Genomic DNA, 26,538 nt, shown 5'->3' on the forward strand with positions numbered 1-26,538 from the left:
CAAAAGCTTTAAGTTCCTCCGGGTCAATATCACAAATGATCTGACTTGGTCCAACCAAGCAGAGTCCATTGCCAAGAAGGCCCACCAGCGCCTTTACTTCCTGAGAAAACTAAAGAAATTTGGCCTGTCCCCTAAAACCCTCACTAATTTTTATAGATGCACCGTAGAAAGCATTCTTCTAGGGTGCATCACAACCTGGTATGGAAGTTGTCCAGTCCAAGACCGGAAGAAGCTGCAGAAGATCGTGAACACGGCGCAGCACATCACACAAACCAATCTTCCGTCCGTGGACTCACTTTACACAGCACGCTGTCGGAGCAATGTTGCCTGGATAATCAAGGACACAACCCACCCAGCTAACAGACTTTTTGTCCCTCTTCCCTCCGGGAGAAGGTTCAGGAGCTTGAAGACTCGTATGGCCAGATTTGGGAACAGCTTCTTTCCAACTGTGATAAGACTGCTGAACGGATCCTGACCCGCATCTGGGCCGTACCCTCCAAGTATCTGGACCTGCCTCTCGGTTTTTTTTGCACTACCTTACTTCCCATTTTTCTATTTATGATTTATAATTTAAATTTTTAATATTTACTAATTTTAACTATTTTTAATATTTAATATTTGTAATCCAGGAGTGTGAAGCGCAGATTCAAATATCGCTGTGATGATTGTACGTTCTAGTACTAATTGTTTGGTGACAATAAAGTATAAAGTAAAAAGTAAAAGTAAAAAGTACTTCTAAGTTTGTCATTCCTAACATCTTGCTTGATTAGTGTCAGAGAGAATAGGAAAAGATATAGGCTCATAAACAGTCTCCTAATTATTGCACAGTGGTAGTATTAGGTTAGCAAATTAGAAACCCACATATTTGCTTCCATGACCCCTGATTTTGTCCCAGGCAAGAATATATAATGAAACAAACATTCCAGGTCAACCTTCACCTTCCGATGTTATTAACTGTTCAACTATACTTCTTGCTATTCTGAATGTCAGATATTTAACTAGAAATTGCAATTGGGTACAGGAGACTAGTGTTTTAGGAGATAATTGAGTAAAGATGCCTTATTCAGCCAACAATTTCAAATGATAACAATAGCAAAGGGGAATCATGGACTTCTTATTCAGTAGTATCTGAGACAAGAAATGCAAGAACAAATAATTTCCACGCTTTTCCCCTCAATAAATGTCCGAGTCCATAGGACACTCAAAGCTGCTATGCAGGTTGATTCTGTGGTTGTGGCGGCATACGGTGTATTGGCTTTCATCAACTGTGGGATTGAGTTTAAGAGCCGAGAGGTGATGTTGCAGCTATATAGGACCCTGGTCAGTCCCCACTTGGAGTACTGTGCTCAATCCTGGTTGCCTCACTACAGGAAGGATGTGGAAACCATAGAAAGGGTACAGAGGAGATTTACAAGGATGTTGCCTGGATTGGGGAGCATGCCTTATGAGAACAGATTGAGCAAACTCGGCCTTTTCTCCTTGGAGCGATGGAGGATAAGAGGTGACCTGATACAGGTGTACAAGATAATGAGAGGCATCGACCTTGTGGATAGTCAGGCTTTTATCCAGGGCTGAAATGGCTAGCGCGAGAGGGCATAGTTTTAAGGTGCTTGAAAGTAGGTACAGAGAAGATGTTAGGGGTAAGTTGTTATTTTAAAAAATGCAGAGAGTGGTGAGTGAGTGGAATTGGGCTGCCAGCGGTGTTGGTGGAGGCGGAAACGATAAGGTCTTTTAAGAGACTCCTGGATAGGTACATGGGGCTTAGAAAAATAGAGGGCTATGGATAAGCCTAGGTAGCTCTAAGTTAAGCACAAGATTGGCACAGCTTTGTGGGCTGAAGGGCCTGTATTGTGCTGTAAGTTTTCTATGTTTCTAAATGGAACAGATTAGTAAATTGAAAATAAAGCAAAGGTTAGGCTAAAAACACAATTCATTTCAGTTTGTAAAAGGCACGTTTTTGGTTTCAACACTTCAATAGTCAGTGTTTAATTACATCCAAATGAGTTACACACCGAGTTGCTTCCAGTATTGATGTAAACATATGTACAGTTCGACCTTCACTAACCCGGCACCACTGGGACCTGAGGAGTGCCGGATTAGTGAAAACGCCGAATTACAGAAGGATCACATTAAGCATAATCAGTGCCGGATTATTGAAGGAACCGGATTACAGGTAGTTGGATTGGTGAAGGTCGACCTGTACTACATTCCATATTGTTACCTGTGTAAAAACTTGAGAAGGTAATGGAAATGAGAAGCAAAGGTAATGAAATGAAGTATAGTGAAAGGGTAAGAAAAATTATTAGTCTAAGCAAGCAAGAAGATTTTCTGGGAATTGTGCTGTATTTTACTAGTACTATGTCCCCGATAACATGCTTTTAAAGGTGATTGGAGGAATTTATGGGGGGTGGGGGGAGAAGAGATGTCAGGTACATAGACAGTGGGAAGTACATGGAACACACTGTGGGGGGGGGGGGGTGCAGTGGTACAGCCAAACTTAGCAGCAACATTTCAGAGACTCTTAGATAGACACATGGATGAAAGAAAGAAAATGGAGGGCTATGTGGGAAGGGTTAAGTTGATCTTGGAGTACGTTAAAAGGTCAGCACAACATCATGAGCCAAAGTGCCCGCACTGTGTTGTACGGTTCTATGTTCTGTAATAAAAATGATGTTAAGTTTCGCACCAGTTCAATGCAAGTTAACTTTAGCACAACCTGATGCATTACAATTTTCATGAGATAGTGCCTAATATTTTAAAACCTAAACTGCTATGCCCTTAGGAGAAATTAATCAACACTGAATTATGCACATTTTCATATTTTAGAAGAGATTTTGAAAATCTAGCTAGTCTTAAAAGATTTTAAAAAGCACTTTTTTTTTATTTATTCAAGAACTTGCTGTACCCCAAATTAAATTAAAAAAGCATTGCATATTTCTTAAAAGGTTTTCAAAAAATTAGGTTACTCAAACATGTAAATTTATTTTTTTGTTGATAAACTCAGTTACTAAAACAGTTATTAAAACACTTAATATTCTAAAAGTATCAACAAATTTTTGTAAAGTTATATTTCAAGTTAACACCCAGCCATGCAAGTCTCTGTGAGATAATTACTATATGAAGCAATCAAATTTGGGAAGGGTAGAGATGCTGGATTACTTAACAAAATAGGCATAATTTTCTTTCAAACTAGCAAATGTATCCCAAAGGAAACTGTCCTATTATTATAGCATGCAATACACATGCAGAATGGTTACAAATTCAGTTGTCTTATGCAGTGCAACCACAAAATACAGCTGTTTATTCCAAATGTATTTTAACAGACCACTAAGAACACTACAAATTTCTTTCCAAAAGTCTTCACTTCGAAAACAAAATACTATTCATTTTAAGTGCATTTTGATGAAGTATATTAAATATTAGTATAGTTCCTTAAAACAAATAGTATGAACTATGCCAATGATATTTTACAGTAGAAGTTTTCGAACAAATGTTAGTACACTTCACTTATTCTCTGTTTGATTGTGATTTTAATGATACACTAGGAAACTAGGAAATAACAAAAATCTAAACTCATCCTGATATCTACACCAAGCAGGCTTATTAACACTTAATTAAAATCTGAACACTTGCCTTCAGAAGTGTGTTCATTGCAACACAACTAACAAGTTTCTTTTTCTCAATAATTGCCACTGCTCACTCTTTAAACTGTTGCATCCAATTTCTTTGAAAGAAGCAGTGATGTATATTCCAACAAAAAAAAAATGGGACGGTAACTAACAACACTTTGTAAAAGCATCCAAAATTTGAATATTAAACCTTCATCACCAGAACTCAAGCAAAAGAATATTCACCAATTCGTTCAACACTGAGCAAATTTGTCTCCCCAGATGAACTCTAGATCATAATAGGATTAATTCTACAAACCAGCATTTATATTTCTCTGTGTGGAAGTAACTAATCATTCAAAAAGAGCTAAAATAAGACCACTTGTCTTTCATAACAATAGTTGCTGAAGGCAACTGATTGATCAGGATTTTTTTTAGAATACAAAACTCCAAATATTTATTCTGCTAATATTGCAGAATCAACTTTTGTATAAAGTCTTGCAATACCAACTCATATTACCTTTACATCGTGCTTTATAACGCAAAAGGCTTAACGGATAACAGGATACGGGCTTTATAAAGCTGACAGCAGCCTCAAAATAAGTTTCTGGAAGTTCTTTTTCTTAAAAGACAGCCACAGGGAAAAATGTGTTTTTTTTAAATAAACATAAACACATCAAAGCTCTACATTCCAGGTTTTCTGCATTGCTAATCAATAGAAGCATTACAGTTATGGCAGTCTGATAGCAAAGCCCAGGATTTGCAACTCAAATCTTGTAAATTCAAATTGATGCAAATTATGAAGTATAGCAGATAAATTGCATGTTAGTACCAGAAAATGACCATGAAGCATGCAAATTATTTTCTAAATGTTCCAGTGCTCAACCAATGAATAGCCTACGGGAACTGGATTTCCCTATACCAACCAGACTTTCCAGTGTCAGACACACGTGAAAACCAATAACAGAAATTCTAGTTAAAAGACTAACCCAACACACAGAACAGAATCGCCCACGTTTCTATATCCATACTAACCTTTCTGAAGCCCAGGGTCAGGAGTAAATGAGCATATGTAACCCAGCTGAATCTCCTCATCCAATTCAAATGGATTAAATTTAAATTATAATACAATACGGCTAGCACTATTGAGTTAGCATATAGAAAAGGGGGTGGGCAAGGAATCTGATAAACAAAGCACCAGCAGATGGTGGTGGCCAGCAGAATCCAAATCAGTAAGGATGCAGAACCTAGTTATTTGAATGCTAAAGAAATTAAGTCTGTCCACACTCATTATCAAGGAAAATAGACAGATGAAGAAAAGAATATGGTGCTACAATGCACGGGTAAACCATAGCCAAGACTATAAAATACATCACAAAATTTCCTCTGAAGCTTCTACCAAAATAAAAACTCCAAAATCAAAAATGCAAGATTTGCTCTTATCATCTATTACACTGTACCTTTCACTTGGTCTCATATTGGAGCTTATTAGATAGCAGTAAAGACCCGAGACATTATCTGTATTTCCCTTTCCAATCATACTGTCTGGTGTTTTCAAAAAATTCTTCATGGAGCAAGCATTCTGCATGACCACAGTGATTACTAACATATCAAAAACAATTTGAAGCAGGATTAAAACAAAGTAGCAGCAGTTATGTTCTTACTAAATGCTGCAGCAGGCTGAATGGTCAATATCTGCCCCCATCTCATATTCCTTTTAGTTTGAGTATTTACAATAACTCACAAGTGAAGAACTTCACTGCAGGTACAGTATGTCTAATCTATGAAAAAGTCAAAGCATGCTCTAATATTAAAGATTAAATAAAAGTCCCATGCTTTCAATTCTCGAATATTTTGAGAGCTTTGTATTAAGAATGGCGAATAGTTTGAATGCTTGCTGTTGCACACTGAAGTCAGATGGCTCTCATAAGGAAACTGCCCAAGATGCTTTAACACTTTTTTTTGAAACTGTAATAAAATACTTTGAAGAATCGAATCCTCCATTCAGTAATCAACTCAATAGTAGGCATGACATTGCGTATTTGTCATAATCGTACAAAAAGTTTAATGAAATCGATCTTCAATTGCAAGGAAACAATGTGAATCTTATTAAAGTCAACTTGAATTTCCAGCATCTGCAGAATTCCTCGTGTTTCAGTCATCTCCACATTACTGTCCAAGTTAACCCTATTTAAGTGCAACATTGGTCATCGTGGCCTTTTCCAATTTCCAAGCCTCTCTAAATTGGAAGAGAAAGAAAGAATACCAGATGATGATCTTCAAGTATACTGTGCCCACTTGGGTGAGCTACATAAAAACACGTCAGAGAGATTTCAGGGTCTTCTCTTGATCCAAATTCCAGAATGGGTAATAAATCCATCCCTGAACACATGCAATGAGGAATTATTCGGGAAAAAAAATGGAGGAAGAACTAATCTCACCTTAAATGACTGAGCTGAAGCCAAGGTTCAAAAAAATCATATCTAGACTTTAGGTTGTAGGAAGAAATCTCTAAACACTATCCTGCACAAAATCTCTATGTTCTTTATTGCCTTTCCAGCATCAGTGAAGTTGCCCAACTTCTTTCAAAGCAACAAAACAGACTGCAAATTAGTGAATGTGGGAATCTGAGACTCCTTCTGAGTGACATTCAGTTGAGAGCTGATATCACTGCACCAAGCCCAACCATCTCACTGAAAAGTGAAAAAGCAATGACATAGTGAATAGTTGGACTACTAATATACTCTTTAAAATTGTGGATTTTTTAAATGCAATTGAACAAGGAAGTAATTTTATTTGTAGCTTTAAATAGATTTGAATATATTTTCCAATTATTTACAATTTCTATTTTCTTTCAATATGCATTGCAAATCAAAATTCTTTATAGTTTTCAAGTAATGGCCGGAAAGGGAGAGGGGAGACCTGGAGATGTGGTCTGGAATCCACGGGTGCGGTAACCCAAAAAAGTTTGGGGACCATTGTGGAATTATCATTCTACACTGTAAAATGTTGATATATGGATTGATTGGGTGTTGGTGAATTGAGGGGAAAGTGAGAGAATAAAATAGAATTTATGGTCAGCATGGACTTAATGGGTCAAAGAGCCTACTAGCATGCTATACAACTCCACGATCCTTTTTCACGGCCCATAAATTGTTATTTTTATATTTCATTTGGGACTATTAAGCAATTTGGTTCTATACTGATTGGAGTTTACAACACTGAGACGTAATCTAAAAGAAACACAGTAGATCTTAAGAATACTTGGCAGGATAATTTCAGAATAATTTCACCTTTAAAAGATGAAAAAGGGAAATTTATTTTGAATTTCATGATCCATTGGAATTCTCTATCCCAAGAGCTGCAACATTAAGTTATTGAATATACTCAAGGTGGGTTAGATCATTTCTGGACGATAGGAGAGTAGGGAGCCAAGTAGCAGCATGTTGATTTCTCAGACTAATATCAGAGCAGTTATGTTCTTATTAAATGCTGCAGTAGGCTGAATGGTTAATATCCGCCCCCATCTCATATTCCTTTTCTTTTGAGTATTTATAATAACTCACAAGTGAAGAACTTTACTGCAGGTACAGCATGTCTAATCTATTAAAAAATCAAAGCATGTTCTAATAGCAAGTGTCATCAAGTCCAGTCCAGATGGAGCTTAGGAGAACGATGGTGCCTAATGGTGACTCCTTTTCTTGCATCTTCAGAAACAGTTCTATTTCTACTTTTAATATCTTTATTTTCTCCTTTCAGGGTTCTTTTGAAGACCCTGGCCTGGAGTTACATGCAGGCTTCAGTTCCTTGCGGGAATGGAACCCGTTCACAGGGTTCCACGACTGGCTGCTATTCGACATGACAAGGGTTTGGCCTGAGAATCTCAATCGCATTCGGAAGCTTAAGATCTCTGGGCTCTGGAGATGGGCGGATCAAGGGTCGGTGTTGCAGCCGGAGACTCGTGTGTCGTTGGGAAGCCCGGAAAATCTTTCGCTGTGGACCTGAAGACCCAAGGTCTTTGCGATCTTTGGACACAGAGCTCAAAAAAAAAATCGACAAAACAAGCTGAAGATTGTAAATCAGCGGGTTGTTGTTAGGTCTCCGACTTGCTGTGAAAATGGGGGACACCTCCATCTCCCTTGCCAGGGAGAGAGAGAACCTATGGGTTGTCGGATTCGGATGAAATGCAAAGCCTTTGGGTTAACTTTGGTCTGTGTCTTTGCAATTGCTTAGCACAGACTTGGGCTCGGTGATAGTATTGATGTGTGTTTATTTTTGCTGGTGGGGGGAGGGGGGATTGTTGCTAGTTGCCACTTTCACGCAGCAGAGGGGAGCTGGGGGGGACTTTGGGGTTCTCACGTTTAAATGTCGTTCATTTTTTGGGGCACTTCTGTTTTTGTGGATGTTTTGCAAAGAAAAAGCATTTTCAGGACGTATCTTGTATACATTTCTCTGACATTAAACCTGACCTTTGAATCTTTGAATTTTCACCCCTTCTACTATCACACTGTGCTGGATTGTGTACCATCCATTGGATGCAATGTGGTAAATCAGTTTAATCTCTTTGACATTGCTCAAAGCCGAGGCCGCTTTGATCCGAAAGATCAAGGGGAGCGAGCTCATAGTAAGATGGTCATCATCTATTAATTTCTCACATTATCCTAACTTGAGAATATAATATTGTTGCTTAATTGTAATCTAGAGTCAGAATTCTGAAATTCCTGACCAGTAGAATTCTGTGGACAAAGGCACATGACAATGCAACAATATCTCAACTGCAGATAGATAATAAACACCGGTCTTGCCAAGAATGAATTACAAAAGTGAATCTACAATAATGCTTATACAAATTCTCTTTCTCCCTCATTTTGTTACACACTTCTCCACCTCTCAAAAACATGTACAGATTCTCAAGAGGGCACTTATAAACCTATAAGCTTTTTATTTAAAACAAATATAGTATGTCAAGCAGAACTACAGTGATTATCACAACCACTTGGCTTTGTCTTTCCCATCATACATTTTCAATCAAACTGTTTACAAATATATTATCGAATTGGCCAATTACTCTTTAAAAAAATTTCTCTGAAAGTCAATTCCCTCCTGCAAAGCCTCTGAAAGGGGAGATAGAAAACTGCATGCAAACACAGCTGAAGTTAGTAAAGATAGTTGGGACAGAAGACCTACTAATATGTTAGTCCTCTATCAAATCTAATTAAATTATTTTGACAGCACACCCTAATAACCTCATCTTTTCAGACCGCAGTGATACCTAAATTTGTACACATTTTATTTAGATGAGAAAATGCATCATATAGTGCCATAGTTTTGTGTATTACACAACCCAATGTGCAAAAGTAAAATAGAAATGAAGATTGGGTATTTAATGCACAAATCATGTCCACAATATTTACTTCTGAACATATGCCTGTTGCATTGCCCTATGAAGTTCCAAACAGGGACAAGGGTATCCAATGACATACAACACATGCCAGGGTACTCCATTGCACAAATTTGTCACTTGTACAATATGAATGGAAGCTTACTCCACTATGAATTGCCCAACCTTTCCATGAGATAAACTATGCAGGGAACTTGATGTAGGTGGGCCCCTTTTAAGTGATTTACTTAGCCAGCACTTGCGCCAGTCCACAGCCTCGCAATTAATCTTTTCCCCTTGCCTGTAATCATTTAACCACCCTTCCCCCTACTGTCCCACCACCAGGCACAGCCGCGAACATTAATAAAACAATCCATCCTGACGCAACTGCTACCACCTCCTAGCCGAACAGCAGAGATTGTGGAAGAAAGGTTTCCTCCCCCCACTCCTACCCCATTCAGGGCAAGTCTCTCGCACTAACTGAATTTTCAAACAGCACACAATTAAACAAAAACACGATGTGCAGAGCAAATGTCTATTGCACCTCGGACAAGTACCAACCAAGTTCTATGCCAAATCGTCTAATTTCACATTGCACATTAATAATTTAATTTTATCAAGTTTAAAAATTTCATATCATACATTCCTAAAAATTAGCACTTTATCAGGCACATCAATAGCAGTAACTGGCATACAGCCACAAACTGATAACAGAAATAAGTACTCCATAAGGAAGTGCAGTTTAAACTTTCTATCCACGTCAGATAATCTATTCAGGTTTTTGGTCCTCCAAAAATCTTATCTGGAACTTAGGCTTCATCTTTTCTGAGTTTAGTGCATGACCCCCATTGTCCTTTACATGTCCTTTCACGACGCAGGCAGCTGCCATAAAATGGGTCAGCATTTATTCCTAGTGCAGCTGTTGTACAAATAGATAGACTTCTGTTGTTTGCTTCCCCATGGGAGACAGGTTGACACACTGCACGTTTAATGATGGAGCAAAGGTCTCAAGAATTGTCAGCCCAATTTTATGCCGCTCCAGTTTGTCAAGACTCACCAGTGTCTTTCATGCAAAATGATGCATGTGTCAAAGCACAAAACCAATTGTCCTACACATGATCATTATGAAAATGGCCATTGGATGTGTGAAAGAAACGACAGGCAGAGTGACAGGAGATGACTAGAACAGAAATGATAGAATAGGGTTTATGTTATTCACAGCTTATTTGGGGACAATGTTGTTGCTTTTGGAAATCACATTAATAAGTAGTTTACAGTTTAATAGATGGTCCATAGTTTTATGAATTAAGGTCAATGACATACAAGCATTAAAGCCTCTTCAAAAATTAAGAGCAAATATGCGGGTGCAGTTGGATTTTAGGCACAATAATAAGAACAAATTAAATAACTAATGAAAGAGAAAGACCTCTTAAGGAATCAGTCCTAAAAAGTAATCCATGGGTGTAGATGGAGAATGTTATGTATTCTGAACGAACAGTTTTCAGCTGCCATAACAAGAGAAGAATGAATCAGATTCAGATTTGTTATCACTGATGTGAGTAACAGCAAACATGTTGTTTTGAGGCAGAAGTATTATGTAGTAGTAGAATGGTGACAGCATGATTAAGGAGGAAGAATGGAAAATGGATGGGACAAATGTGGCAAGGGAAGAAAAAAAATTTTAAAAAGGATTCACCATCTTTAAATAGAAACACAAGACACTGCAGAAACTGCAATCTGGAGCAAAAACAAAAAGAAATCAAACTGCTGGAGAAACCTAGCAAAGAGGCAGATGAGGTCTCAGGCTGATTCTGACACCTGATTCAAAGTTTTTCCTGCAGTTTGCATTTTGCTTGAGCACCTTTAAAACTGGAACAATTGCCAGGCCAAGATGACCTATTTCCCAGGCTATTAAAATAGGACATCGAGACTCTTACCATCACCTTTTCAATCCTCTCCTGGGCACAAGGCTGACCCCAGAGAACAGAAGGACTGGAAAAGCAGTTTGTATTTTTTTTTAATATAAAGGGAATTTATATTGGATAATTCATATGGATATATTATGGGACATCATTGAGGGACAGAATAAATGTTTACAAAAACAGATTAATTAAGAACTAAAAGGAAGGTGTTGTCTATCTTCATTGAGTTCTTTTTAAGGAGATTAAGGACAGAAGTCAATAAACACAGTAGATTTTTTAAGCAAGGTTTCTGACTACATCCCAAGATAGACTAGTTAAATAACAAAGTATTTTGGATCCATGAAAGAATACAAAATTAGACCCAAAGACATCTCAGAGGGAGGAGACAAAGTACAATGGTGGAGGCATGTTTTCGTGAATGGAAAGTCTTTACAAGTTGTGTTCCAAATGGTTCTGTACTTGATCCTTTATATTTTAAGTACACTGTATACACATTAAAGACTTATACATAGGGAGCAAAATTAAAATCTGCAGATCATTTCAAAGTTCCAAATCTGGTTTAAATCACTGGAATAAAGTATGTCCTGAAATTTGTTGCTTTGCGGCAGCAATACATTGCAATACATTGTAATTTACATATTTTAAATTATTACAAGTATATATAAAAAAAATTAAAACGCCAAAAGAGAGCAAAAAAAGTGAGGTCATGTTCATGGTCCATTCAGAAACCTACTGGCAGAAGGGAAGATGCGGTTCCTGAAAAGTTAAGTATTTTTCTTTAGGCTTCTGTACCTCCTCCTTGATGGCAGCAATGAGAAGAGGGCATGTCCTGGGTGATGGCTGTCCTTAATGACGCACGCGCCTTCTTGAGGCATCGCCTTTTGAAGGTGTCCTTGATGCTGGGGAGGCTAGTGAACAACTGCTATGCTACAGTAGATTTACAGAATTTACATTTCAGTGTCTGTGGGATGTTCAAAGCATCAGGATATAGATTTTTCCTAACCTTTGCCCATATATTTGGACAATAAAAACAGAACAGGCAGGGCATACATTGATGTTAGATTGATTTTCAAACATCAGGCCAGATCTCTGAAAATCTTTGGAGGATCAGAGGGATCTTGGGATCCGAGTCCATAGGACACTCAAAGCAGCTGCGCAGGTTGACTCTGTGGTTAAGAAGGCGTACGGTGTATTGGCCTTCATTAGTCGTGGAATTGAATTTAGGAGCCAAAAGGTAATGTTGCAGCTATATAGGACCCTGGTCAGACCCCACTTGGAGTACTGTGCTCACTTCTGGTCGCCTCACTATAGGAAGGACGTGGAAGCCATAGAAAGGGAGCAGAGGAGATTTACATGGATGTTGCCTGGATTGGCGAGCATGCCTTATGTAAGTGAACTCAGCCTTTTCTCCTTGGAGCGATGGAGGATGAGAGGTGACCTGATAGAGGTGTATAAGATGATGAGAGGCATTGATCGCATGGATAGTCAGAGGCTTTTTCCCAGGGCTGAAATGGTTGCCACAAGAGGACACAGGTTTAAGGTGCTGGGGAGTAGATACAGAGGAGATGTCAGGGGTAAGTTTTTTTTTTTTACTTAGTGAGTGGTGAGTGCTTGGAATGGGCTGCTGGCAACCGTGGTGGATACGATAGGGTCTTTTAAGAGACTTTTGGATAGGTACACGGAGCTTAGGAAACTAGAGGGCTATGGGTAAGCCCAGTAATTTCTAAAGGTAGGGACATGTTCAGCACAACTTTGTGGGCCGAAAGGGCCTGTATTGTGCTGTAGGTTTTCTATGTTTCTATGTTTTATCTCCCACAGTGTCGAGATCACCAGTTACCTGTAGCATGGACACCAGTTGTTCTAGCATACTGCAGAACACAACCTGCAATTGTGTTTCAGCACTGGAGGGTCTTTGCCAATGCAAGCTACCCACTGCATTGATATGAGGCGTTTTAGCTGCTGTGAGGCCAGTTCAATGCTTGCCAACCCCACTATATAACCTGAATGATTAGAAATGAATTCAACTCAAACATTCAAAATCACTCAGGAAATGACAAAAATGTACATTTTTTAAAAAATCAGTCTAATGCTAAGCAAACTTAATATCATCTAAATAATCTCACTCAAGTCAAATAGTCTTCATTTGCCTTTCTCCAAACAATTAATGTTTCCCCATTGATTTTAACGGCCTCACTATTTACGCAAGTTTAACCAGCTAGGTAGTCCCATCCTGAGAGCTACAAAACCTCACTGGACTCCAGCAAAATCCCAAGAACTAGCAGAAAGAACTTCTAAAGGGCCCGCAGTAACTCAGATTTTGTGAGTTGGTTCAAAAGAAGAGTTTTTTAAGTAAAGAGGACCTTCCCAAGTCAGGTTCCAACTACTGGACTGGGAACTTTTAAGGGAAGCTCTCTCAATACGATTTATTTTTCCTCTGTCAATTACCTAGTTGAGAAGTGCACTCAGAAATGTTGTAATATTGTGGTAATAGCTCATGCCTGCAAGCATATTTTAATAGAAAATGCTCAGTTGGATATTTCAAAATGTTCCGATTTGACCGGAAACCAGCTATGTATTCTGAGAAACACTAATGTTTGTATTTGTAGTGCTAAAGAACGCAGAAGAATATCAGGATGTGCATTTTCAGAAAGTCAGCAATTGTGGAATAATAAAGCTTTATTAATCAATGAAATAGACAAATTAGTTAACGGGGGAAGATAACAACAGAGAAGAAAGGAAGAAAGCGCTGAAGGAGGAAGGCTAAAGGGCATCAGTGAAGAGAAATGATTCTATACAATCATTTGAGGTTGGAACGCTGTGCAAGACTCAATAATCATGTATACGTAAAGCAGCATGAAAAATGTTTTTCTCCACATGTAGTTGTTTCAGGACAAAATCCATGAAAATGAAAACGAAAGTCACCATGCTTGTGTAGTTCACCAAAATTGACTACCAACAGCTTTACTAGAGGCAAACTGACAGTATATCTGCATTGAAAACTGAAGAATAAAAGAACGTTTTCAAGCTGTGTCCAATTCTTTATCAGCAATAATCCAGGGCTTTTAATTTTCAATCTCCAATTGGGATGTAATTTTGTACACAGATGGATTAACTGGTCTCTTTGTCCAAACACGTCATCGGTCCTTGCAAATGCTAATCTTTACAGCGGCATGTTTAATTATCATTACAAAGTGTCTATGAGAACCATAAAAATCAGCAGGGCATCTTCACATGAGCAATTAACATAAATTGATAAACAAGTAATCTGAATTTGCCAGATTCTCTCACATATGAATAAAATCAAGAGAGGACGCCCTCTATGAGAGCATTTTTTTTTCCAACAAGACAGAAACATCTAAATTTAATTCATTCATTTTGATTGCTAATGCATTATAAAGGAGGGAGTGAAGCAGAAAGCAGATGTACCAGCAGTGTCATGGATCAGAATAGCATACATGGCTCATTTAACAAAAATTGCGGGTGATTAACAATCTGGATACAATTCTTCAGTCAAAAACAAAGAGGCCAACCACAATGTCTGGCTGCACTTGACAGGCCATTTGAAAATACACACAACATTCTGCCATAGACGTCCATGCACCTTGTAAACATTTTAGTCAGCATGAGAGAGTAAAGCTTTTATAAATATAGAACCTCTGCAAGAATTAAAGATTTGTAACTACTCTTAATACATAGAGCACATTACCCTAAAATACGGAAGTTATATAGATTAAAGTAAGTGAATAAGATAGGTATACACACTGTAAGAGGCAGAGTGGGAAGCCCACGTACCCCGATGATGCCGTTCAGCTCTGCCATGGTCACTTGCTTTGCACGTTCCACAGCCTGTGCCACCTGTTGTTGATGCTCGTTCACAGAAAGAAGATTATTGTGTTAAATCACTAATCTTCACAACTAAATCCTTCTACATTTAAAAAAGAATATACAAAATGCCGCAGGTGGACCAAATTCAAACTGTAGACCAAAATATTTCTAAGAAACCTAATTCAATGTTGTGCCGCAATTTAAAGAATTAAACCAAGACGACTACCCTGTATTTAAAAATTCACAATGTGTGAATATATCTGAACTTGATTGCGTCCTCACTTAATGAGTACATACATTCTCAAACTTCCTGTAACAATCACTGTATAGGGATCAACAGGTTAAAATCACACTATTTCCTCAACTATACCAAAATCCAACATTTTAGGGCATTGAAACTCTAACCCAGTTGAAATCTGCTAATTCAAAACTGATCAGGAATCAAAGCCGTGATCTCTTTCTGGTCTGCCTTTTAAATGTCACGTCAGGAAGACAGAACTATAAACAAAGTCACCACTTGAGGAGTAGAGAATGAAAAGGAAAAAAAAGAGGGAAATTTATAATTTATTGCATATTTATGGACAAAAAAATCTGTTCTTGACAATAGCTCCATTTTGGGGATGAGGATCAATAAAATGAAGATCAATAGTTGTAAATTCCTTGAAAACGTCATAAACTATAATAAAAAAAAACCATGAACTGCAATTATAGAAACTTGTTCATCCAGCAATCCACATTGGTGCTCTTCAAGCTCGGGCCAATATTTTTGCTTTTCATCCATAACACAATATGTTCCTTACCCACAGGCTCCTGTACAACTTCTCTCTGCAATTATTCCCATATTCATCTTCTACCACCTTTTCCAGTACAATCACTTAAAATCCAAGCTACAAAGTGTAAAACAATCTAGCATTCACTCTAAGCTACCACCCTAAGTGACCCAATTCAAAAGGGAGAAATTTATCTACCTACCAAAATGCATCAACTCTTGAAAGCTCTTCAATCATTTTCTGGAGTAAACTGACCCCTCCCCAATTTCAGCTCATAGCAAATATCCCTCACCCATGGCCAGATCCTGGTATTGTGCACTTTTACAAAGTTTGGAGAATAAATTTATAAACTGAGTAAGACCAACCGAAGCACTTTGTATTAAAATTTGCGAGTTTTTTTATTGTACTGAGGATGCACATTGCAGTACAAACATCTCAATACACAGGAACTGTTTGAAAACAGGCTCCCTTCAAACAGTAACAGATGTTCACAACATTCATCAGTGCTGATAACTACCTAATTTACAAATACAGAACATAATTGCACTTTAACAGCTGAACAGTTCAATGAGTTCACTTACTTCCTGAGACAGAAAGGGAATCACTTGCGCACAAATCGTATTCAGCCTTTTTGCTATTTCAGTCTGGAAAAGAAGATGACAATTGATTAGAGGGGGGGAACAAAAGCTCAATGATCATAGGTCAAACTAATAAAAAAATAAATGTTATAATTCATGAAAATGAATTAATTCTTATTGAGTTTCTGAATCCAGAGCAGCACCAATAACAATAGGACACCCCACTCAAAGCCACTCCCAACATAGCTCTTTCAATTCCAAGAACAACAGTGCACAATTAAAATAAAAGCAAAATACAGTGGATTTCAAGTCATTGAGAGGGTAAATTAGGTTCTGAGCATGAACGTCTGTCAGTGCAACCTCGTCAATAGCCATGTTGTACTGAAGTATCAGCAAAGAATTTCTGCTCAGATTTCTACAGCAAGACCTTAACCCACAACAGCTAGTGGCTGAGCCATTACCATTTATAATTGACCAGCTCACATCTTAAAATCATCATGCAAGAAAAGCAGTTTGCAATCAAACCAACACAATTCTCAGAACTTAATCCATTTTCCAGATAAACTTCCCTAGCAGAATCTAGTTTCATTAAATTATTATACCCAACATACCAAGGATTCTTTCCTTTTCATGGAACTTGATTAACTGGTATATTTGTTTTCAAATACTGCCTGATTTTTTTCAATAATAGCTCATTTGAGTAAATGTTATGAATACAGGGAAAAAAAATATTCAACGCTTGTCCACGTTATCAGATATTTAGCAAAGCTGGAACAAACATTGATTGTTCAAGAATTGCCAAGTTTTATGACTCCACTGAGCTCTAACAAACAAAGAACAATTCAAAATTTGACCCATTATATTTGGAATTGGCTTCTTATTGTCACATGTACCAAGCTGAATGAAAAGCTTGTCTTGCATACTGTACATAAAGACCAAATTATTACACAGTGTACTGAAGTAGTACAAGGTAAAACAGTAATAATGCAGAATAAAATTGTAACAGCTACACAGTAAGGGTGCCGAAAGAAGACAATAAGGTGCAAGAACCTAATGAGATAAATTGTGGTCTATCAGATTAGAGACCTATTCAGTGGACCAAAATATAGCAGCAAGGTAGAAGCTGTCCTTGATCCTGATGCTCTGTGGTTTCTGGCTTTTGCATCTTCTGCCTGATGAGAGAGGGGAAAAGGGAGAATGCTCAGGGGAGGGGAGGGTCTTTGATTATGCTGTTATTTCACAATATGCTAGTTTACACCATTTTTGAAAAAAAATGAAGGGGATTTGCATAATGATGACTAATAAAATGCTAAATTCTGATTTGACAGAATTTGAAGGTTACAAACCAAAACATTGTTGATGCTAGTACGCGGAAATAAAAACAGAAATACTGAAAGTACTCTGCAGACCAGGCAGCGTCTGTGGTGAGAGAGAAAGTGGTGAGTGGTTAGCCCATAAATCAGAAATATGGGGCATTAATTGTTTCCCTCTCCACATTGAGTATTTTCAGCCTTCTTATATAAAAGGGTGAAGATTTGGATTCAGATCTTTTGAGGAAGTAAGTGAAATTGGGCTCCGAGGTCCTGGATTAGGCAAAGTCTTTGCTCGTGATTATTAGCTGTTAAATGTTGATGGAAAGCACAAATTTCTCGATGCCAGACAAGTGCAACCACTCATTATTTAAGCACTGATAAACTAACCTCCACAAACAAGCAGTAATACAAGCAAAACTTCACTCAACTGGAGTTGGTATCAACAGAAGGGGAAAGGAAACAGAGGAACCCACATTAATAAACCAGACATTTTATTTGCTTTAAATAACCACAACTGACAACACCTTTTGCATCAAGACACCCAAAGGATTGCTTTTAAATGTGGACACTATTTTGTAGGCCACAGATAAATTCCTGTCCTGATAAATTGTGCTAGTAGACTGTTGAATGGTAGTTTCAAAACCAAAGGAGAACTGCAAATTAAGTACGATTCTTGCTTTATATTTTGCATAAAGTCATGCCTACACATGATGCGTTATCCGATTATCTATAACCAAAAACCTGTTACAGTGTTAAACAATGCTGCTTATGTCTTAAGGTTCACAATGGTTTTCAAACATCAAACTATTTAAAATATGCAAAATATGCAATGCCGTTGATGGCTTTCTTGTCTTTCACTCAGAAAGTTGTTGGAAAAGTTCCACTAGAGACACGATTACAAAATACCGTTAGACTGACACAGACATCCCACCCTGCAAAATCTCATTTCAGGGAGGTATCACCACCATTTCAGGGAGGTTAGCACCCGCCCCCTCCCCCGCCCGCCGACCTCCAAGGGTGTATGTAATACTTTGTCTAGTGATTTTGTCTAATCTGTAAACCAAATTGGGTTTATGCAGCAAACGTGACATTAAAATATGTGCTTATATTATATTATCATGTTTATTCTATTACAACCTTAAGCAAGTCTACAGGGAGTTTGGCCTCATCACGTAGGACATCAATAGCGTAGCTCCTTAGCAGCTGGCCAGCTAGTTTAAATAACGTTAGCTATGCTGTAATGACACCTGTTAAACTCACCTCAATATGTCTTTTACATTTTAACCCACCATGGGCAATAGAAAAGTCACTGTTGCAAACAGTGCAGCGAGCAACACTGTCATTATTTTTGAGGTCAACTGTAAAGCCCGCCCACAGAGAAAACTGATAGGTCTACTTAGCAGGGGTCCCCAATATCTTTTGCACCACAGACCGGTTTAATAATGACAATATTCTTGCGCACCAGCCGACTGCGGGGGGGTGGGGGGGGGGGGTGTTAATCACGACCGGAATATAGGTGATAAGTCAATAGCATCATAACATTTTAAGTAACGTTTGGATATTAAACACACAGCACATATTTTCCCCGTATGAACACATAAAATCATCGCAACACACCAATATCGCTGAACCAGTGCGAGCCCTGGGCTTGTTTTCCTGCAACAAGATGGTCCCATCGAGGGGTGAGGGGAGACAGCGATACTCGAACGGGGTTCCTTATGTCCAGTCTATTCCGCAATTTAGTTTTCATTGCATTCATTGCAGAAAACTCCGCTTTGCAGCGATATGATGTTGGAAATGGAAGCAACGTTTTCAGTGCTTTCGTGGCCACCTCAGGATATTTAGCCTTGACTTTGATCCAGAATGCCAGCAGAGATGTTATGTCAAACAAACTTTTCAGCCCGTCGTCATTTACAAGCTCGAGGAGTTGATCTTCTTCCCGCGCTGACATGGATGATGCGCGCGTAATGATCTTGCGTGCGTTCAAGTTTAACAGTGCGTGACAGGGAATGAAGAAAGGTGCAAATGACTCATATCCTTACATATCGCCAAATCATATTGTTTCCTCAGGGTCTGGTGGTTGGGGACCACTCTTAGCACGAAGAGGGACCAATCAGGATGTTCGCTCTCCCTCTCAAAAAAATCTATTTCCAGGATATTGTATATAATTTCCGGGCGTCAGAGGGCCACTATCGATATGCGGGAGACTCCTGGATCTTCCGGGAGAGGTGGGATGTCTGCTGACATTCTGATGCATATTAGTGGAAGTAGTAGGAATTGCTACGTTTCAGGTGAGGTGTTGATCCACAGCCATATCTGCACTCCTAGGACGACATAAAGAAGCCCAGAGCACTAGTTTGAAAATGAACAAGGGTTTACGGGCAGAGGAGGGAATAATTCCTCATTCAGCTTCATTCTAAAACTTCGGGTTCATCATACAACTATTTGTAGGAGCTTGCTTTTTGTAAGTGGACTACTGTTTTGCCTATTAAAGACTTACTCTTAATATGGGTACAAATATATTAGTTTAATCGCAGTAATAGTGCAATACCTGCTTAATGGTATACGCAGCAAGACAGTGGCTGTTAAAAATAGCTCATTGTATCATGGCAAGGTGACAGCACAGGTGGAGGCCATTAGATCATAAGACCACAAGACCCAAGAGCAGAATTTGGCCATTCAGCCCATTGAGTCTCCTCTGCCATTCCATCATGGCTCATAGCGGATCCCACTCAACCCCGTACACCTGCCTTCTTGCTATACCCTTTGAAACCCTGACTGACCAGGAAACAATCCTAAATAATACCCATGGACTTGGTCTCCATCACAGTGCGGCAGAGCAGTCCACAGATTTACTACTCTCTGGTTATAAAAAAAATTCCTCCTTACATCTATTCTAAAGGATTGCCCTTTAATTTTGAGGCTGTGTCCCCTAGTTATGGATACCCCCACCATAGGAAACATCCTCTCCTCATCCACCCTATCTAGTCCTTTCAACATTTAGTAGGTTTCAATGAGATCCCCCTGCATTCTTCTGAACTTCAGTGAGTACAGGTCTAAAGCTGCCAAATGCTCCTTATGTTAACCCCTTCGTTCCCAGAATCATCCACATGAACCTCCTCTGGACTCTCTGCAATGTCAACACATCTTTTCTGAGATATGGGGCCCAAAACTGTTGAAAATGCTCTAAGTGCGGCCCGATTAGTATCTTATAAAGGTGCAGCATTATCTCCTTATGTCCATCCATCATATCTAAGCCAATTCTTTATTTATACCCATTCCTTTTCCACAGCTGTGCAGATTTTTCCTCACCATATAATTCATCAAATCCCTCCAAGACTACAGAAGCCATCTATACACCATAAAGCAAAAAATCCTCATGTCATTTGGAGATTTCTTTCCCCTTACATCTGTGATTCTTAGTATGGGAGCTGTTCATGTTGGTGGAAGGGTCATGGACTAACTAGAAACTCACAGGAAATAAGTCTGCCAATATTTTGGTTGCCAATTACCTTTAGAACAATTTTAAGTTGCTATCAATCCAATGTAATAAAAACAGGAATACAATATAGTTCCATATTCTCAAGATGTCCCAAAGGCCTTTAGAGTCAAAGAATTGGAACTGAAGTGCCACATTTTAGTTGTATTTTTCAAACTGCAAAGTCCATAGATCATAAAGTTTAAAATGAGTGACTAACTCATCTATTTTAGATATTACTTGAAGCTTGAATTTTGAAAACACAGAGAAAACTCCAGCTTTTTTTTTTGAATAGCAACAAAAGAGCTCAGCAAATACTTTTGAATAATGTAACAGTCCTGAAGCAATGCAAGTATCGATCTCTAAGAAATGCCGGTGACCTGGATTAGATTTTGAACATATAATCTCACTACATAAACACCTTGCATGAAGAAGAATCGCATCCTGAAACGTTGACTGATTATTCATTTCCATAAATGCTGTCAGATCTGATGAGTTCCTCCAACATTTTGTGTGTGCTGCTCTGGATTTCCAGCATGTGCAAAAACTCTTGCTTACGCAGAGCTGATAACAAGATTGAGCGCTGCTCTACTCTCCATTTTTCATCCTCCTCCTCCTCCTCTTCCAAGTGAGTCTTTCGGAATTCCACTCTGACGTTATGGTTTCAGAGCTGACGAGTGAGCAGAATCTTCCACAGATGGGACAGTAGGCGCCCAAAGGGAAGAATGGGTAAGCAGTGTGCAAAATGATGAACTCCTTCTGCAGGACTCCTGACCTCTCCCAATATATAAAAGAGGTCTTAATATGACTCCAAAAAGGTCCTTTCCAGCTTCAAGTGGGCATGGTCCAGGAGGTTCCCAGGGGTCAGCAGGGATGTTGCATTTCAAGAAAGTTTTGAGCTTCTTTGAACTTCTCCTCTGTTTGCCTGGTAATCTCTTCCAAGACAGAGGTTGGAATAGAGGGTTTATTTTGGGACCCTGCTTTTTCGTCATGCAAACAAGTTAACTTGCCCAGTGTTAACTTAATCCCCAGTGCTGGGTTTATTGGTCTGGAAGATGATACACATATGGTTTCCAGAGGAACTTGCTACAAGATAGCTAATATTAATCACAATACACCATGGGCTGGTAGGTGGCTGAGTTAGTGGGGTGTGGTTTACTGATTGCTGAACTACCACCATTGACCAACTCTAGCTGTTGAGGTCACTGCTTACTCCTGACACCTATCATTCAGTGATCCAGCCCCACCAAGGTGTTTCAAAGCATTAAGAATGCTGGATGACAGGGTGCTTCTAGCTGAGTGAAACATCAGCTATACTAGGGCCTCTGGCTCAGCCTCAGATTCCAGGTTTTAAAAAGGAAAGTGAATTTTGTGAAAGCTATGGGCCAAATCACTGTTCATCCAAAAACACAACAGAATGTGAACCAAAAGCCAAAAGAAAAATCACCACATAAACAAATCTAAAATGCCATACATTTATGTCACTTCAAACTGCATTTTCATTCTACATAAACCATTGCCCCTCAGACCTAAAAACTCTAATAGTGATGATGCATTGGAAAAAGACAATACTTCATTTCAAACATGAGAAAGACTGCTGATGCTGGAAATCTAGAGCAACACACACAAAACGCTGGAGGAACTCAGCAGGTCAGACGGCATCTATGGAAATGAATAAACAGTCGATGTTCTGGGCCGAGTCCCTTCTTCAGGACTGAGGAGGAAGGGGGAAGATGCCAGAATAAAAATGTGGGAGGAGGGGAAGAAGGCTGGCTGGAATGTGAAGCCAAGTGAGTGGTAAAGGTCAAGGGCTGGAAATGAAGGAATCTGATAGAAAAGGAGAGTGGACCATAGGAGAAAAGGGAAGAAGGAAGGGACCCAGGGAAAGTAATAGGCAGTTCATAAGAGGTAAAAGGTCAGAGTGGAGAATAGAGGGAATAGATGAGATTGACAAGTGATCAGTCCAAAAAAAAAAGGTGAAAATAATAGCTGTAATAGCTGTATATTTTTAGTGTGCATACGCCGGTCGTGCATACAGCCTGTTACAGCTGTTCCGACTAGTTTTCTTACCTTTTTCTTCTTACTTTTTTAACTTATGTTATTTGTTGTATTTTTTTCATGGTAACACGTTGAAGATGCACCCTCTCTAACATGCTGGTGGAGAGAGTTTTATTTGGGTTTTTAGCACTGGAAATAGTTACATTCGGACACGTCTCATTAGTGGGGCAGCAATATGGTCGCATTGTTTATTCCAGGGACCAGCTGATTACGCTTATGCTGGCCGGTTTAGCGAACAGAGCGGTGGACACCCCAGCTGAAATCTGGAGGAAAACACAGAGGATGCAAAGGGGGATCAAAGAGGTAAGGAAAGAGGACCAGGTCGAGACAACAGGGACTTATGCAGAACAGGAGTTCTCCACTTGGACCGCACGTGGACATACCTGACCAAAACTTTTCCATGGAGGGCTTCCAGACCGTTCGGGCTGACCGGAAGTACACTGAGAGTGGTAAGCATAAAGGAGTTGGGGGCTTGCTGTTCTGGTTAACAATGGATGGTGCAATCCTGGTCATATTATGATTGAGGAATGTGTTTGTAGCCCGGATATTGAACTTATTGCTGTTGGACTCCAGCCATATTCCACCGAGATACAACATTGGGCGTCATGGGAGGTTGCTCCTACCTGTGGCCATCGAACTTTGCATCCTCCCATGGAGGGTCAGACACCTTGAGCCAATAGGCTGGTCCTGGACTTATTTCCATCTGGCATAGTTTGCATATTGTTGTTTGATTGTTTGTGGTTTTTGTATTTCTATATTTATGTTCTATTCTTGGTTGGTGCAGCCGTAGCAGAACTCAATTTCCCTCGGGATCAATAAAATACATCTAAGTCTATGTCTATCCAACTGAGCATAATGGAATCATCCAACAATCCTCCAGTTCTCCATCATAGATGTGAAGATTCAGTTTGGATCAGGGATAAGCTCTGCCCAGAATTCAGCAGCATTCAACATTGAAGGAGAATTTTAAAACATTTGGTATGGATCATCATCACTGAAGTAATAATTTTTGATGCACTCAAACAACACCACCTTTTTCATGCTGGTCAATAAAACAACTTCATGAATTGCTCCTATAAACTACGGGTTTATTTCTTCTCGAAAATACACAGATAAATTTTGTCTGAACAATCAGAGCTCTGTATCACTTTCCCCTTACACCAGCCCTCAAAACAGAAAGTTAGCAATTTGCACTGTCAAAGTAATGTCCCATAATGTACATTAAATAAAGAACAGACCATCTTGTCAAAACATCTCGAAACTGCCCTTAAGGACTTCAAAAGCGTGCAGCCAGGGTCTGGAATGTCATGCAGATCAAATAAGGATCAGATATCTATTCCCTGTGGGACTTCGGTGAATCAGTCATCCAGCACCTTTGATAACCCTTTACCAGTGGCTGCCCACAGGTTTGAGCAGACAAATATCTAGTAAATAATATAGAAAGTCGGTCATTCCAGAAAGATCAGAATAAATGAAACCACTGAAGTATGACCCAACTATCCTGCTCTCAATCAATCATTAGCAACATGGATGGGCAGAGCAACATATCTACTGAGTAGTATTTGCTCATCAATAACTTTTTTCCTGATACTCAGTTTCATTTCTACTTGAAGCACTTGAATTCAGATTTCAATACACAAAGAAAATATTTGTTCATTAGCAGGATGGACAGGTATAAATCAAGGTGTCCGTTTCCCTTACAATTAACATTAGTTGGCAACAGCAGTGGAAGATACAGAACATGAATCTATTTGGTATACAAAATATTACTAAATCTATGAAAAAATGCAATGAATATTTAACACATGGATAATTAGTGCTTGTAATTACAGAATGTAATATTATTTTTCCAAATACAAACAGAAACACTTTGGTATGAGGAATAGGAAGGACATTTATTACTTGAAAAGATGCACGTCTAAAATGGGATAAAGGACAACATAAACATGGGCTATAAATACACAGATCATTAAAAATTGTGCCCCTGTTAGCAAGGGTATTGAAAAAATGTTTATTACTGTTAGGAAAGAAATGAACAGTAAGGGAGTTGTTTGTTGCAGGTTTTAACTTTATGAAACCGCATTTCAAGTACTATGCGCAAGTTGAACATCAGATTATATTAAAAAAAGACATTGATAGTCAAGATGGCTGTTTGGAGAAATAGAAGGATGGACAGACCAGATGTCTTTTTCCATTAATGAAGACTGAGAAGGTGACTTCACATAATTATAAAAGTTTTTAACTGATTTGATTCAGGGACAATATTTGTGTGAAGAAATACGGTGAGAAGCCACCCATATAGCATTAAATCCAATTGGGAATTGAGAAGAAATTTATTTTACCACAATGTGGAACTCACTGCCACGGAGTGGTTAAAGCAAATGATAGTATATTGAATGTAAGACATTCAAATGACAGATGAAAATAAAGTATTACAATATTAGATTTAGATGAGGAAAAACTAAGAGAGTTTTAAGAGGTACAAAGACACCAAAATCAGCTGGATGGGTTGAAAGATTAGTTTCAGCATCATTTATCTAATGCAATCCTATTTTTAAAATCACCTTCAATCAAGAAATACTAGCATTCCCAGAAAATGTCTTTAGTGACTGGAGACACGTCAAGCACGAAGGAAGGTGGAAGTCAATCATCACTACCCCAGGACACGACTGCAGGAGTTATTCACAGCAGTGTCCAAACTTCCAACACCTTCATCTTCCATAATTGTGAAATCAAGAGATTCTAAAGCACTGCACTGAAGACCAGGAAAGATAGCTAAAGATTCCTAAATGGACATTGAATCTACCTCACTTTTGAGAAAAAAAAAAAAAAATAATATATATATATATATATATATATATATATATATATATATATACATACACACACACACACACAGTATTTCTGCTTTTGCACATTTTTAAAAAAATCTATTCAATATATGTAATTGACTTACTTGTTCATTATTTTTATTTAATTTATTATTTTTTTCTCTTTACTAGTGGTGCTGCTGCTAAGTTAACAAATTTCACATCACATGCTGGTGATAATAAACCAGATTCTGACATACCCCAACCAAGAAACTTCTCATTCATCCAATTACTAAAAACAAAATTATGATCATATTGCTGTCATTGGGAGTTTGCTGTTTGCAAGTCAACTGTCTAGCTTCCTACATCATAAGATCACTAATTTCATATTAAAAGTATTTCATTGGCTGCAAAAATCCACGTAATGAACAGCATTGTTTCTGACGTGGACTTTCACCTGAAAGTACAGGATGTTTAGTGATGAACGCAATATTTATCCTCATTCACAATTCTTCAGGCATTGAAACAGCTCATATCTGACGACAGAGAGACCAATACTGCACAAATAACATACCAGGCAATAACCGACTCCAAAAAAAGAATCTAACTACTCCAACAGTTAATAGGATTAATACCTTTTAACCACCTGATCAACCAATTGCCTGCTGATCTGGGGCTGGACACTATATCTAATAATTCACTTCAACCTCCCAAAACCTTTCAACCATGACTAAGTATATCAGAAATGTGATGGATCACTTTCAAGTTGCTGAAGGGTACTGCTTTGAAAACAGTC

General features: G+C 38.6%; 1 protein-coding gene across 2 annotated transcripts in view; it reads right to left on the bottom strand.

Moving 5' to 3' along the window:
- LOC140211628 (transducin-like enhancer protein 1) overlaps positions 1-26,538 on the bottom strand; it is a 118,790-nt gene that overhangs the window by 67,405 nt on the left and 24,847 nt on the right. Inside the window, exons 6-7 of one of the 2 annotated variants that reach the window (XM_072281573.1) lie at positions 16,087-16,149; positions 14,673-14,777 (exon numbers count right to left, since the gene is read on the bottom strand). In XM_072281573.1, the coding sequence (XP_072137674.1) occupies positions 14,673-14,777; positions 16,087-16,149 (168 nt within the window). The remainder of the gene's footprint in view (positions 1-14,672; positions 14,778-16,086; positions 16,150-26,538) is intronic. The other variant, XM_072281574.1, reaches the window with a different exon arrangement.

The sequence above is a fragment of the Mobula birostris genome, chromosome 17 (assembly GCF_030028105.1).
Source record: "Mobula birostris isolate sMobBir1 chromosome 17, sMobBir1.hap1, whole genome shotgun sequence".
NCBI classification, from domain to species: Eukaryota; Metazoa; Chordata; class Chondrichthyes; order Myliobatiformes; family Myliobatidae; genus Mobula; species Mobula birostris.